At 44.8% G+C, this 13,253-nt stretch overlaps 1 protein-coding gene across 6 annotated transcripts in view; it reads left to right on the forward strand.

The window, feature by feature from the left end:
• LOC126198859 (trans-1,2-dihydrobenzene-1,2-diol dehydrogenase-like) overlaps positions 1 to 13,253 on the forward strand; it is an 86,608-nt gene that overhangs the window by 50,223 nt on the left and 23,132 nt on the right. For all 6 annotated transcript variants that reach the window (XM_049935454.1, XM_049935450.1, XM_049935449.1 and 3 more), the window contains exon 4: positions 10,421 to 10,670. In XM_049935454.1, coding sequence (XP_049791411.1) covers positions 10,421 to 10,670 — 250 coding nt within the window. The remainder of the gene's footprint in view (positions 1 to 10,420; positions 10,671 to 13,253) is intronic.

Here is a 13,253-nt window from a genome sequence, read left to right on the forward strand (position 1 = left end):
CTATATGCCACAACTAAAATATGTGTTAGTAGATTTTCAAGTGATGTACATTGGCTGAGATCAAACTGATAATACAGAAAAAGGAGAAATGGACATTACCAAATGTCCCAAGTGATCGCTATTTCTTTGCTAATTAAAAAAGCTGCAAAAGCGTAGGAGTTATATTTGTTTGAACATTAACTAAATTTTAGTTGTATTTCATAGCTTCAGAATTAGTAGTGTTAATTTTTTTTCCTTTGATCTAGCAGTTAGTTGTGTACTAAGCTTTGTTAGGATATCAGCTGACATGCTGTCTTGTTCAGGGGTAATGGATCTGAGAAAGGTTGAGAAACATTGTTCTAGAATGTTGTCCAATGTGTGATAGAAACATTAACCCATTTTGAACATTATATTTAAATATAAAGAATTTGAACTTCATGTCAGTGTACATTATTTGAAAGACCGTGTCATACCAGCAGTAGTCACAGCTTTGTAAACTGCTAATATTTAAGCACTGTTATTGAAAGCAGATTTTATCCGCCTTGGCAGATGTGTTGGTTTTCAACCCACCTCTGCTTCCTGTAACCAATGCATTTGGAGCATTGGATGTATGCACATCATGCTTTTTCAATTGAAACATCTTTCAAACGTGATAATAGTTTCATAATAATACAGAATTTGTTTTGTGGACACTCTGACATCAGGTGGACGGGACCAGTTTTGTAGTAGAAGGCACTTACAAGTTGAGCCTAGCAGGTCAGGTAAACAGCTTCTGCTTAAAACATCGGTTTTCTTGGTACTCCTTGTATAGTTCACAGTCCAGATAACTTTGCAGCAGTGAGAGCTACTTTCAAGTGAACTCCAGCAAGATCACTTTGTTGGTGAGGTCTTTAACTCTTCCAGCAAGACTGGAGGACAGATGTTGCGTGTGGATACTAAATGGAGCCCACAAAAGATAAGTTGCAAGTGACTCAACAGGTTTTGCCTGGAGATCTGGGGGTACATTGCATTTTATGTACGTAGCTTCTAAAGATAGCAAACGCCTAACCTGATTCTCTCAAAAAATTTCATGATATGCGAGGAGACCACTTTTCATTTTTGGGCTACGCAGACAATCAACCTTAAGGTATTGCCCCTGTATATCCTTATCAATTTCAAGAATCATCACTTCATAATGCCAAAGTTACTGTGTGGTGTGGCATGTCTGAGCAGGATATTTTTTACACTATTGTTTTAAGAATGGAGCAGGCGATGCTCTGTCTTATCAGACTGCTGTGTTGCAACAATTTGTAGTGCTGTAAGTGAGCCACATGATGATCCATTTGCAGTTTTGGTTCCAACAGGATGGAACAATTGCTAACATGGCCAGAACACCCACGGCACCTTATGCTGAATGTCTCCAGAGCACCGTGTTTCTTAATGTCATAATGTTAAATGGCCACCCCATTTTCCCACTTTATCAACGTGGGATTTTGTTCTCTCAAATCTACATTTACATCCATATCCAGCAGATGACTATGAAGTGCTTGGCAGAAAGTACTTCCTTTCATAACAAGTAGTACAGCTTGTTCCTGTTCCATTCAATTATAAATAGTATAATCTTGTTTTGCGGTTCCTGAGGAAGCAGTAGTATATTCGAAGAGTCATCACTTAAAAATGGTTCTTGACACTTTGTGACTAGGCTCTCATGGGATAGTTTGCATCTGTCATGAAGAGTCTGCCAGTTAACTTACTTCAACATCGCTGTGACACTCTCCCACAGATCAAACGAACCTGCAACCATTCATTGCCCTTCTGTGTATATGTTCAATATCCCCTGTTAGTCCTTTTTGGTATGTGTCCCATCAGTTGAGCAAAATACTAGGATGTGTCACACAAATTATTTGTAAACAATCTTCTTTGTAGACTGATTGCATTTCCATACAATTCTACCAATAAACCAAATTGTGCTATTTGCTTTTTGTATGGCTGAGCCTGTGTGATCATTCAATTTCATTTTAAAACAAGTTGCCAATCTTTGCACCACTGACAAATCTTATCAAGGCTGAATATTTGTAAGGATTTTTTTTTCAGACAGTATTTTGTTATAAATAACCAATACACAATCATTTAAAGATCTGGGGTTACTATTAATGTTATCTGCAAGGTTGTCAGTATGCGACATGAACAGCAAGGGTCCCAATACAGTCTTGTGGTGCATGCCTAAATTTACTTCTGTTTCTGCCGATGACTGTCCGTGCAAAAAAACGTGTTGCATCCTCCTTTAAGAAATCCTCAATTCAGTCCCAAATTTTGTTCTATATCCCATATAATGATAGTTAATTAACAAACTGTGGTGTATTACTGTCAGATTCTTTTTGAATGTCAAGAAATACAGCCCACAACTGATTGCCTTGGCATATGGCCTTCATGATGATGTGTGAGGAAAGTTAAAGTTGGGTTTTGCACGGTCGATGTTTCAGAATTCATGCTGGTTCGCATGGAGGTCATTCTGTTACAGATAACTCATTGTATGTTGTAGGATTCTACAACAGATGGACATCAATGATGTTGGGCAGTAGTTTAAAAGATCATTTCTGCTGCCGTCTGCAGCTCGTGGTCGCGTTCTCGCTTCCCGAGCAGGGGGTCCCAGGTTCAGTTCCCGGCAGGGTCAGGGATTTTCACCTGTCTCGATGACTGGGCTTTTGTGTTGTCCTCATCATTCATCAGAGTGGCGAGTTTGGACTGAGCAGAGGTTGGGAATTTGTAGAGGCGCTGATAACCATGCAGTTGAGCACCCCACAAACCAATCATCACCACTTCTGCTGCCCTTCTTGTAGATAGGTGTCACCTGAGCTTTCTTTAAACTTCCAAGAATAGTTTTTTGTTTGTGGGATCTACAGTATATTACGGTTTAAAAAGAATCTAAGTCAGCCACAAATTCAGCGTGGAATCTGATAGAGGTTCCATCAGACCCTGGAGCTTTACTTGGTTTTAATAATTTCAGCTGTTTTGCAACAATATTGATACTAATGTCTGTGTCTGTCTCTCGTCTTTGCTGCTGCAGTGTGAGAATGAAGATGGACACGGGATTTTCCTCTGTAAAGAAGCATTTGAAAACTACTGAGTTGAGTATTTTTGCTTGACATCAGGAAATTGTTGTGAAAACTGGGTTAGAGGTTTGTTATTTCTGGAAGCTGTGCACAGAAAATTCAATGTAACACCTGATCTTTGGGCAAACACTGTTCCGTCTTTTGCATTTCCCTATTTATAGCCACATGCTGTATTTTACACCTATTGTGTAGTAGTCTGTTATTTTTGAAGTTTCTTTATAGTGACTGTATATCGTAGAATGTCCCTCCCATTCATACGTATCTGAACAGTGCATAGTCCACTTTTCATTTAAACTTGAGCAACAGCTCTTGTACTTGCTCTTGTCCAGAGCTAAATGAAGACTCTACATGATGTGTTGGCAGAAGAGCCAACACCGTGTTGCTAGAGGAGGCCGAAATGCACGCGTTTAAGCTCACGCAGACTGGCGTGAGGTCTGGAACAAGGTAAAGTAATTATAGTAGCCAAAAATAGTACATAGCTTCTGGAATACTTAACTTTAATCCATAATTGGAGAACATCGCTCTTGATGATACATAATTACAATCTCAATATAAACTGGTAATGGCGCCTTGCTAGGTCGTAGCAAATGACGTAGCTGAAGGCTATGCTAACTGTCGTCTCGGCAAATGAGAGCGTAGTTTGTCAGTATAGCATCGCTAGCAAAGTCGTCTGTACAACTGGGGCGAGTGCTAGGACGTCTCTCTATACCTGCCGTGTGGCGGCACTCGGTCTGCAATCACTGACAGTGGCGACACGCGGGTCCGACGTATACTACCGGACCGCGGCCGATTTAAAGGCTACCACCTAGCAAGCGTGGTGTCTGGCGGTGACACCACATTCCTCCCCCGCAAATCAGCGTACGGGTGTATTATAAGGCTTCCACCCGCCGTGGGGAGGAGACCATGTTGACGTATGCGACGAGGTGGGGAGCCTAACAACAGGCGAGGCTGTGCCACCCGCACCCTGCCATTCGGCCCGAGGGGAGCTAGGAAACGCCTGAAAACCTAGTCCAGGGTGCACGCCAACATGCGGTGTATGCGCCCGGAGAGAGACAGGAGGGGCCGAAGATTCGACCTCCATCGGGGCGGGGCAGCCGACGGGCGAAGGCGACATCTAGTCCGGAGCAGGCAAGAGTTCCATGTCGGAGGACAGCTGGTCACGGGAAGCGATCGGCGGCGCGTGACCCAGGGAGGCGCGGTTGCAGCGACACGTCCACTGCGGGCGGCGCCGGCAGGAGAAACAGGCGTCGGCGGCGTGTCGCCATGGGGCAAAATGGAAGGCAGCATCGGTAACACCTGGGGATGAGACGAGCCAGTAGATGGGTACCCAGGGTGCTGACCGGACGGCACCGTCGCTGAAAGCAGACGGGGAGCGGCAGATCCCGTGCGACGACAGAGGCACAGCTGATTGAGATGCCGACGCACCTACCTCCCCAGTGGCCCCCAAAACCAGATACATAGCGCGGCCGAGGCAGCGAAGAATGCGCCCTGCGAGCCAACGCCGTGAACCTCGATAGTTGCGATAGTATACAACGTCGCCTGGGGCAAAAGCAGATGTCTGCCGCTGCACAGGAACCTGATGCAGCAAAGACATCAAGGTTCTATGAGGACGACCGTGGAGCAACTCAGCCGGCGACTGACCATCTTGGGGCTGAGAGCGATACGAGGACAAAAAGAGCAATAACACGTCCTCCCGAGAATGCGACTCTTTGAACATCAACATCTGTGACTTGAAAGTCCGGACCAATCGTTCAGCGACACCGTTTGACTGCGGCAAAAATGGCACGGATGTCAGATGTTGAATACCATTGGCCTTGCAGAATGACTGAAATTCTGCGGACATGAATTGTGGGCCATTGTCGGAAACAATAGTCTGTGGAAGACCTTCAATGCAAAAGATAGCCGATAACACTTGGATGGCGGCAGATGATGTCGTGGAAGACATCCGCACAACAAAAGGAAAATTACTGAAGGAATCTACCACAACCAACCATCGAGCATTCCAGAATGGACCAGCAAAATCGATGTGTAAGCGTTGCCAAGGGGTAGTGGCTTTCGGCCATGCAAAGAATTTCCGCGGCGGTGCGGATTGTTGTTCGGCACACGCCATGCAAGAAGAGCACATATTCGTAATCGCAGCATCGATTCCGAACCAAGTACAGTGCTGACGAGCAAGTTGTTTCGTTCGCACTATACCCCAATGTCCTTGGTGGAGAAGTCGTAAGACAGAGGACTGTAACGAACGTGGGACCACGACCCTGGACTGATCATTATCAGAACGCTACAACAAAACACCACGTCGAACAAAAAGTCTCTCCTTGTGAGCAAAAAATCGGTGAACCAGCGGATCCTCGATCCGTGACTTTGACAAGGGCCACTGCGTAGCAACAAAATGCAAAACGGTAGCAAGGACAGGGTCAGCAGCTGTTGCTGTAGCTATATGATGAAAATCAATCGGAAACTATTCGACCACGTCATCGGTTTCCGCATCAATGAACATGCAAGCAAGTTCGGAGGAATCGAATGCTCTATCGTCAGCAACAGGCAAACGGGACAACGCATCGGCGTTTCCGTGCTTAGCAGTGGACCGATACAAGATATCGTAGCGGTACTGCGAGAGGAAAATAGACCAGCGAATGAATTTCTGCACTGTACGTGGAGGTACAGGCTTGTTCGGATGAAAAAGCGATGTCAAAGGTTTGTGGTCTGTGATGATGGTAAAGTGACGACCATACAAGAAATCATGAAACTTAGTAACACCAAATACGAGAGCCAATGCTTCTTTCTCGATCTGTGAATAATTTCTTTGCGCAGACGAGAGCAATTTGGACGCAAAGGCAATAGGGCGATCATGCAATCCATCTTTGTGCGCAAGCACAGCACCGATCCCGCAATCCGATGCATCCACCATCAACAAAAGGGGTTTTTGGGGATCGAATGGCGTAAGGCAAGTAGTGGAAAGCAACGCCGATTTCAACTGGCGAAAGGTGCATTCGCATTCCGTTGTCCAGACGAACGGAACACCTTTACGGCGTAAACGATGAAGCGGAGTTGAAATGGAAGAGGCGTGGCGCACATATTTATGGTAATAATTTATTTTTCCCAGCACACTCTGTAGCCGCTTCAAATTCTGCGGCGAAGGCAAGTCTTGTATGGCACGGAGGTGCTCTGGACTGGGATGTATGCCTTGGGCATTGATTACATGTCCCAAATAGGGTAAGTCACGAGCAAAAAACACACATTTGTCCTTCCGCAAGCGAAGACCATTTTGTCGCAAGACCTGAAATAATGTTCTGAGATTGGCTAAATGTTCTTCTTCCAACTTTCCGGAAATCACAATATCGTCCAGATAGTTTGCTGCAGTAGGGACCGAGGCACAAACAGTTTGCAGATATTGCTGAAACAATGCAGGGTCGGATGCACACCCGAATGGCAGTCTTTTGAAGCGATACAAACTAAGATGCGTGTTAACCACCAAGACGCGCTGGGATTCGTCGTCCACTGGTATTTGCAAGTACGCATCTGCTAGGTCCAACTTCGAAAAATATTCACCCGGGCACAGTTTGTCAAAAAGATCTTCCGGGCGGGTAAAGGATAAGTTGCAATCACTAATTGTGGATTCACTGTAGGTTTGAAGTCCACACAAAGTCTCAATTTTCCGGAAGGTTTTGGCAAAATTACTAAGGGTGAGGCCCAAAGAGAAGCCTGCACACGTTCAATGACACCTTGTGATTCCAAATTGTGTAATGTTCTTGCGACCGCATCACGCAATGCGTGGGGAACATTGTGGGCTCTGAAAAATTTCGGTTGCGCGTTTACTTTAAGTTCCAAATGTGCTTTATTGTTCTTAGCGCAACCAAGGCCCAGTGCAAAAATGTCTGCAAATGTCTGTGCTGAAGGCACAGTCTGGTTCACTGAGAGGACCTGATTTACTATAGACAAGTTAAACAACTGAAATAAATCTAAACCTAACAAGTTCACTGCAGAAGAAGAACGAAGAACGTAAAATGACACAAGTTTTGTTTGACCCTTGTATGTTGTAAGAAGGCTGCACTGTCCTAACACAGGGATAGCTTGTCCTGAATAACTATTTAACTTAACATTTGCGGCACGCAACGGAGGTGTGCCCAGTTGTTTTTACGTGTCTTTATTGATCAATAAAACTGCAGCTCCGGTATCGAGCTGGAATGGTACCACTTTTCCGTTAATGTCCAAATCTACAAAAAGTTTATTGTCCTTCTGACGACAAGAGCGACTGTCTCGTGCAACGTGAACTGACACTGGTACAGAATCACTTGCAACTTGATGGGATTTCCGTCGACATCGACGCACACTATTTGTGGGACGAACACAGTCACTGTTAGAGAAAGTGACACTGGGCGGAGTGGAATTAACTACATGAATTTCCATGGGCGAAGGTTCACGAGCCTGAGTATTCTTGGTGCGATTCAGATTCCGGCATGAAGCAAAGGGCCTGGAATGGATGCGAGTGTCCGATCTGAGCTTTTTCTGGAAAACACTCTGAACATGTCCTTTTTTATTACAGAAAAAGCAAATAGCCTGGCGTGACGGGCAATTCTCACGCGAATGTCTAGTTGCACACCGCGGGCATGATTTTAGCACTGCATTTGCTTGCTTGCGTGGCACACGTAGCAGAGAGCTTGGCGGCAGCTGCGCAGACGGGCGCGAGGGCTGTTTACAGTTCCGTGCAGCTCGCCCGGCGGGCCGGTTAATGTGACACACGGCTGGCGAAGTTTCAAATGATTCCTGAGCAAAGTCAAGTGTGTCCTGCCTATCCAAGATGTCCATCACTTGTTGAAGGGAGGGATTGACTAGTTTCAAAATCTGTTCCCTTATACGAACAACAGAAACGTTCTGTGCAATTGCATCACGTACCATAGTATCTGAATAAGGGAGTCCACATTCACACTCAAAAGCACAATCCCTAGTAAGGCCTTGCAAAGTTGCAACCCACTCCCTATTAGTTTGACCGGCCGTACGTTTTGTACGAAAGAAAGCATACCTTTTTGCAACTACATTGACTGATACTTTGAAATATGCATCTAATGTAGACAAAATTTCTTCGTAGGACAGAGTTGCTACGTCGCATCGGGGAAACAATTCCACTATCACACGGTAGGTGGACACTCCTACACAAGAAAGCAAAAAAGGCTGCTGCTCAATACCTTGAATTCTGTAGGCAGCGAGATGGAATCCAAATTGACGTGACCACTCCGTCCAGCTTTCCAGTGCCACATCAAAAGGACAAAAAGGTGGTGCAACAGCGTGTTGTGGCTGCGGTAGCGGTGGAGCGGCGGCGGCCGCATCGTTTTGCATTGCACGTTGACCCTGGACGAGCTGTCCAAGGGCATCCAATAAGGCTTGCGTCTGCTGATTCTGCAAGCGATAAAATTCGGACAGTACATCTGGAGATTGTGGCGAAGCCATGACACAAGTAATTTAAGCAAGGATAAAGAAGAAGACCGTTTTTACACTCGTCACCATGTGATGTGTTGGCAGAAGAGCCAACACCATGTTGCTAGAGGAGGCCGAAATGCACGCGTTTAAGCTCACGCAGGCTGGCGTGTGGTCTGGAACAGTTAAAGGAGTTATAGTAGCCAAAAATAGTACATAGCTTCTGGAATACTTAACTTTAATCCATAATTGGAGAACATCGCTCTTGATGATACATAATTACAATCTCTATATAAACTGGTAATGGCGCCTTGCTAGGTCGTAGCAAATGACGTAGCTGAAGGCTATGCTAACTATCGTCTCGGCAAATGAGAGCGTAGTTTGTCAGTATAGCATCGCTAGCAAAGTCGTCTGTACAACTGGGGCGAGTGCTAGGACATCTCTCTAGACCTGCCGTGTGGCGGCGCTCGGTCTGCAATCACTGACAGTGGCGACACGCGGGTCCGACGTATACTACCGGACCACGGCCGATTTAAAGGCTACCACCTAACAAGTGTGGTGTCTGGCGGTGACACCACACTACAACCTCTTTATCTAGTTAGCAAAACATTTAAATCTTTTTACTTGTTTTAGCTCCCCTTTACACTTTGGTAATCATTGTTGCTATAACTGTCTCATGGTTACTTATTTCAGTTTGTGTGGATCCGCCCAAAGAGGTTGGGTCTCTTGTTGCCATCATGGAGTAGGCTTCTGAACTATCCATTCTAGGTAGTTTTCAGAGAAGGCATTTAGTAATGTTTCATAGGATTTTTGTCATCCTCACTACTCACAAAACTGTAATTGTCCCAGTTGAGTGTTGAATGATTAAAGTATCATCCAATGAAGATACTATAATTAGGGAAAATTGATAATAGCAAAACTAAGGTTTTCTCTAAAGTTTTGAGTACATCTGCGGCAAGTCTGGTGATCAGTAGAAAGAGCCAGTTAAGTTTTTAATGTATGCTACAGTAACAGTAACTCACATACACTGACTTCTTTTGAACTATGTTATGTGCAGCACTCACTTCTTTCAAAAATTTGCAATAATATGTGATTATACTGATGATACATGTAGATATACACTAAAATTTTGGTTAAACCCTTTTTCTTTATTAGCTTACTACTACTAAAATTATATGTAGCACATATACAGATTTCAACTGATAGTATGTTATGAAATATGTTTTCTGTAACACACAGTGGTCAAAATACTTAATATATCATGACATTTATGAGCTTTGATACAATTAACACAAAAACAAGTTTGAATTTGAGTTGAAATTACTTAGGGTTTTGAAATCAAACAATGGAAAATACAAGATGGAGTGTAACAATATTACTAAAAGGAAAGTTGCTACTCACCATATAGCGGAGATGCTGAGTCGCAGATAGGTGCAACAAAAAGCAGTTTTTGTTATGACTATCTGCGACTCAGCATCTTCTCGCTATATGGTGAATAGCAACTTTACTTTTCGTAATATTGTTAGGTTTTTGAAACCAATTTATGTCACACATGTGACTTTACTACCAGAGCTCAGTTAATAAACATAATAAGTAAACACACCGGCAAAATGCTTGCATTGAGCACTTAGCTGCTTTCAGGACATCTTGTACACTAACATGCCAAAGGTGAACTCTGTACTAGCAAACAAAATCTAAAGCATATGCTAACAAGCCAACAACCATTCAGAACATGTCAAACATCATTTACACCAAAGTGGAGACCATAAATAGAAATACTCTCTCATACAATGTTCACTAATTCTTCATCTTAATGGTTGAAGTTCTTGTAAGAGTGCAGATTACCTTTGTTTATTTATATGATTCTGAAATACATCTAACACATTGCCAGTGTGGTACAAATTAATAACGCATTTAATTATTTTTCATTGTAGATCAAAGGAGCTTGGTCGTGGTACCGTACTTGATTTGGCAGTTTATTGCCTACAGCTCGCTATATTCGTATTTGGTCCTGTACACCCAAAAAATATTGTTGCTCTCGGACACTTGAATGAATTTGGATGTGATGATAGCATGGCCTGTGTATTAACATATGAAGGTGGTAAAACAGCAGTGCTGAGTACAAATGCTCGAACGTATCTCCCTAATGAAGGATTTATAGTTGGGACCAAAGGCAGTTTAAAGGTATGTAATTTCATTGCATTCTACAGTAGCATGAAGTAGTATTGAAAGACAGGTGTGTTTTATATCTTGCAGGATCTTATCATCTAAAAGTAGCATCCAGTTAGAGCATATCTGATCTAGTTTTATGAAGTAGCTGAACATCAGAGTTCACAGTACCAGCAGCTCAACTGAAAACAAAGTATCAAAGGATATCTAGAAAGAATGACTAGGTATATCTAGAAAGAATGACTAGGTCTGTTTAAATAATTGTCGTAAAAGGCACTGTGCATACAAAGAAAGAGAACATTCAGCAGCAAGCAGCATGCACTAAGGACTCGCTTTTTAATGTGTCCCCTTATGTGTCTTCAAACAAAATAGGCCCCACCCACTGGACAGTGCTGCATGTACAGTGGTGCCATGTAAGCAAGTGTGGCACCCTCAATACATGTTTCATTGTCATCAGTGCCTGGCTGGGACATGAGAACTCACAAACCCATAGGTGACATGTGAAACTGAAATATTCCACCTTTGTCCTAGCTGTGCCAAGGGAAATCATGTCAGGGGCAGACTAGATGGCTTGGGATGTTGGTTCGTAGCCTCTGTCAACCACATTGCTGCTTAGTTGTTACGCAGCAGTGGTGGAGATGGCAGCAGTAACTCCTATGTTGGAACCAGTGATTACCATCCAGTTATTGCTGGTAGCAATCCCTATGACCTTGTCATATGCTGCTAATCATCATTATCCATTAGTGGCTTACACAGCTAATTGGGATGGCAGAGGTGACTCTGGCAACTCTCCAGAGTTTCCCTACCAGTACACTATAGTGACCAGCATCCACCCTAGGTGCCCACCCCTGCAGGCCCTGGGGTTAGAATACGCCTGAGGTATTCCTGTCTGTCGTAAGAGGCGACACCTTTCGGTCTTTATGTGATGGTCCCCTGTATGGTTTGACCTCCATTTTTCAGAATTTTCCCAAAGAGCGAGCCAGTTGGGGAAGGGCGTCTTACATGGTGCATTGTGTCAATCGTGCATTGAAATTTTTAGCCCACTTTCTCGTCGTGGCATTGCAGTCCTGCTCATCCTCCATCTCTTGAGCAAGAGCACCTTCCTGGTTGTGTTTTCCTCCACCCACTATGCAGTGTCGTCTTGTGCGCCAATGAGGACTATGGAATTCTTTGCATCTCATATCCAGCACGGTAGCCAGTCCGTTGTGGCAGGGCCGCCTTGTACCCTGTTGGTTGTAGCCTCCTGACTACATAGGGATCGCTCTGCTGATGCCTGCACCGTTAACTCCCGACATATGCCACAGAGTAGATGCCTGTCACCCTGGGGCAACGGGACACCCGGCAATGGCCATCCTGCCAGGTGGCCTTTGCTGCAGGTGGGTGTGCCCGTGAGGAGGGGCCCTGCTCTGAGTAGGTGGCATCAGGGTGGATGACATGCGATGGAGCGTACCACGTCATCACTTGCTGGTGATCAAACGCCAGCAGTCTCTAAGTATTCCAAGTCTCAGTACAATGCATGGAAGTATGATCCTAAATAGTTTCCCTCCCTGGCCACTCCATGGGACGAACACCAGGCTAAGGATGGCAGTGAACCTTCTTCGCCCCAGTACCTCGTATGTACGAGAGCTGATTGGGACTCCTTTGTCTCAACGAAGCCTCAGTTTTTTGTAGAGCATTTAGAGGACAAGTTTGGGGAGATGGAGGGCTTGTCCAAAATGCGGTCAGGGTCAGTCTTGATAAAAACGGCATCCTCTGCCCAGTCATGGGCATTACTTACTTGTGACAAGCTACGGGATGTTTCCGTTACCATCATGCCTCATAAGGGCTTAAATCGACTGACCTACAATGAGACCAAGAGGAAATTTGAGCACCTACATCCAGTGGCTATGACCTCCTCTTTTATGCCACTGCTACGAGAACAGTTGTAGCCCCATCAGTTCCGCGAGTTCCAGTCGGCTCTCAGAGCCGGAAGCCTGCACCTGCCCCCTTGATGGTGGGGGCACTTCCCTCCCTTTTGCTCCCATACCACCTACCTCAGGAGCACTGTCCCCCAAACCATCGGGGACACCAGTCCCAATTTCTCAGCTGGAGCAGCTTAAGTCTTCTTCAGCTCCTCTCGCTATGAAGGGGTTCCTTGGGTTACTCCCTTCCCACATTTCTGCTAGTGGGAAAGATAACACCCGCCAGTGGTTGAAGTGCCCAAAAGCAGCTGGTCATAGGGCTACACGATCATGCTCAGTCCTGGAGACTGAAACAGTGAAACCATCCCAGCCAGAGAAACCCAAGGATCAGCGAGAGAAATCCAGAAAGAAGATCCCAAAGACCAAGGGAAGCTTTACACCTGGGTCATTCCATGTGAAGTGTCTTAGGGCTCCCAGCTCGACCATCTTCAATTTTGATGAAATTTGTACAGGATGTACCTGAGGGCCCTACATGAACTTATGCAAAGTTTCAGGCTCACCTGTAACTTGGTTGAGGTGCTAGAGCCATTTTCGTGAGGACCACTTTTACAGAGACCAAAAAGTCGTTGTGAAATCGTCAAGTTTGGCATTACACTGTTCCTAATGTAAAAGAGCTAGACTCTTGCTTCTGGGTGTA

Source organism: Schistocerca nitens, chromosome 8, assembly GCF_023898315.1.
Source record: "Schistocerca nitens isolate TAMUIC-IGC-003100 chromosome 8, iqSchNite1.1, whole genome shotgun sequence".
NCBI lineage: Eukaryota > Metazoa > Arthropoda > Insecta > Orthoptera > Acrididae > Schistocerca > Schistocerca nitens.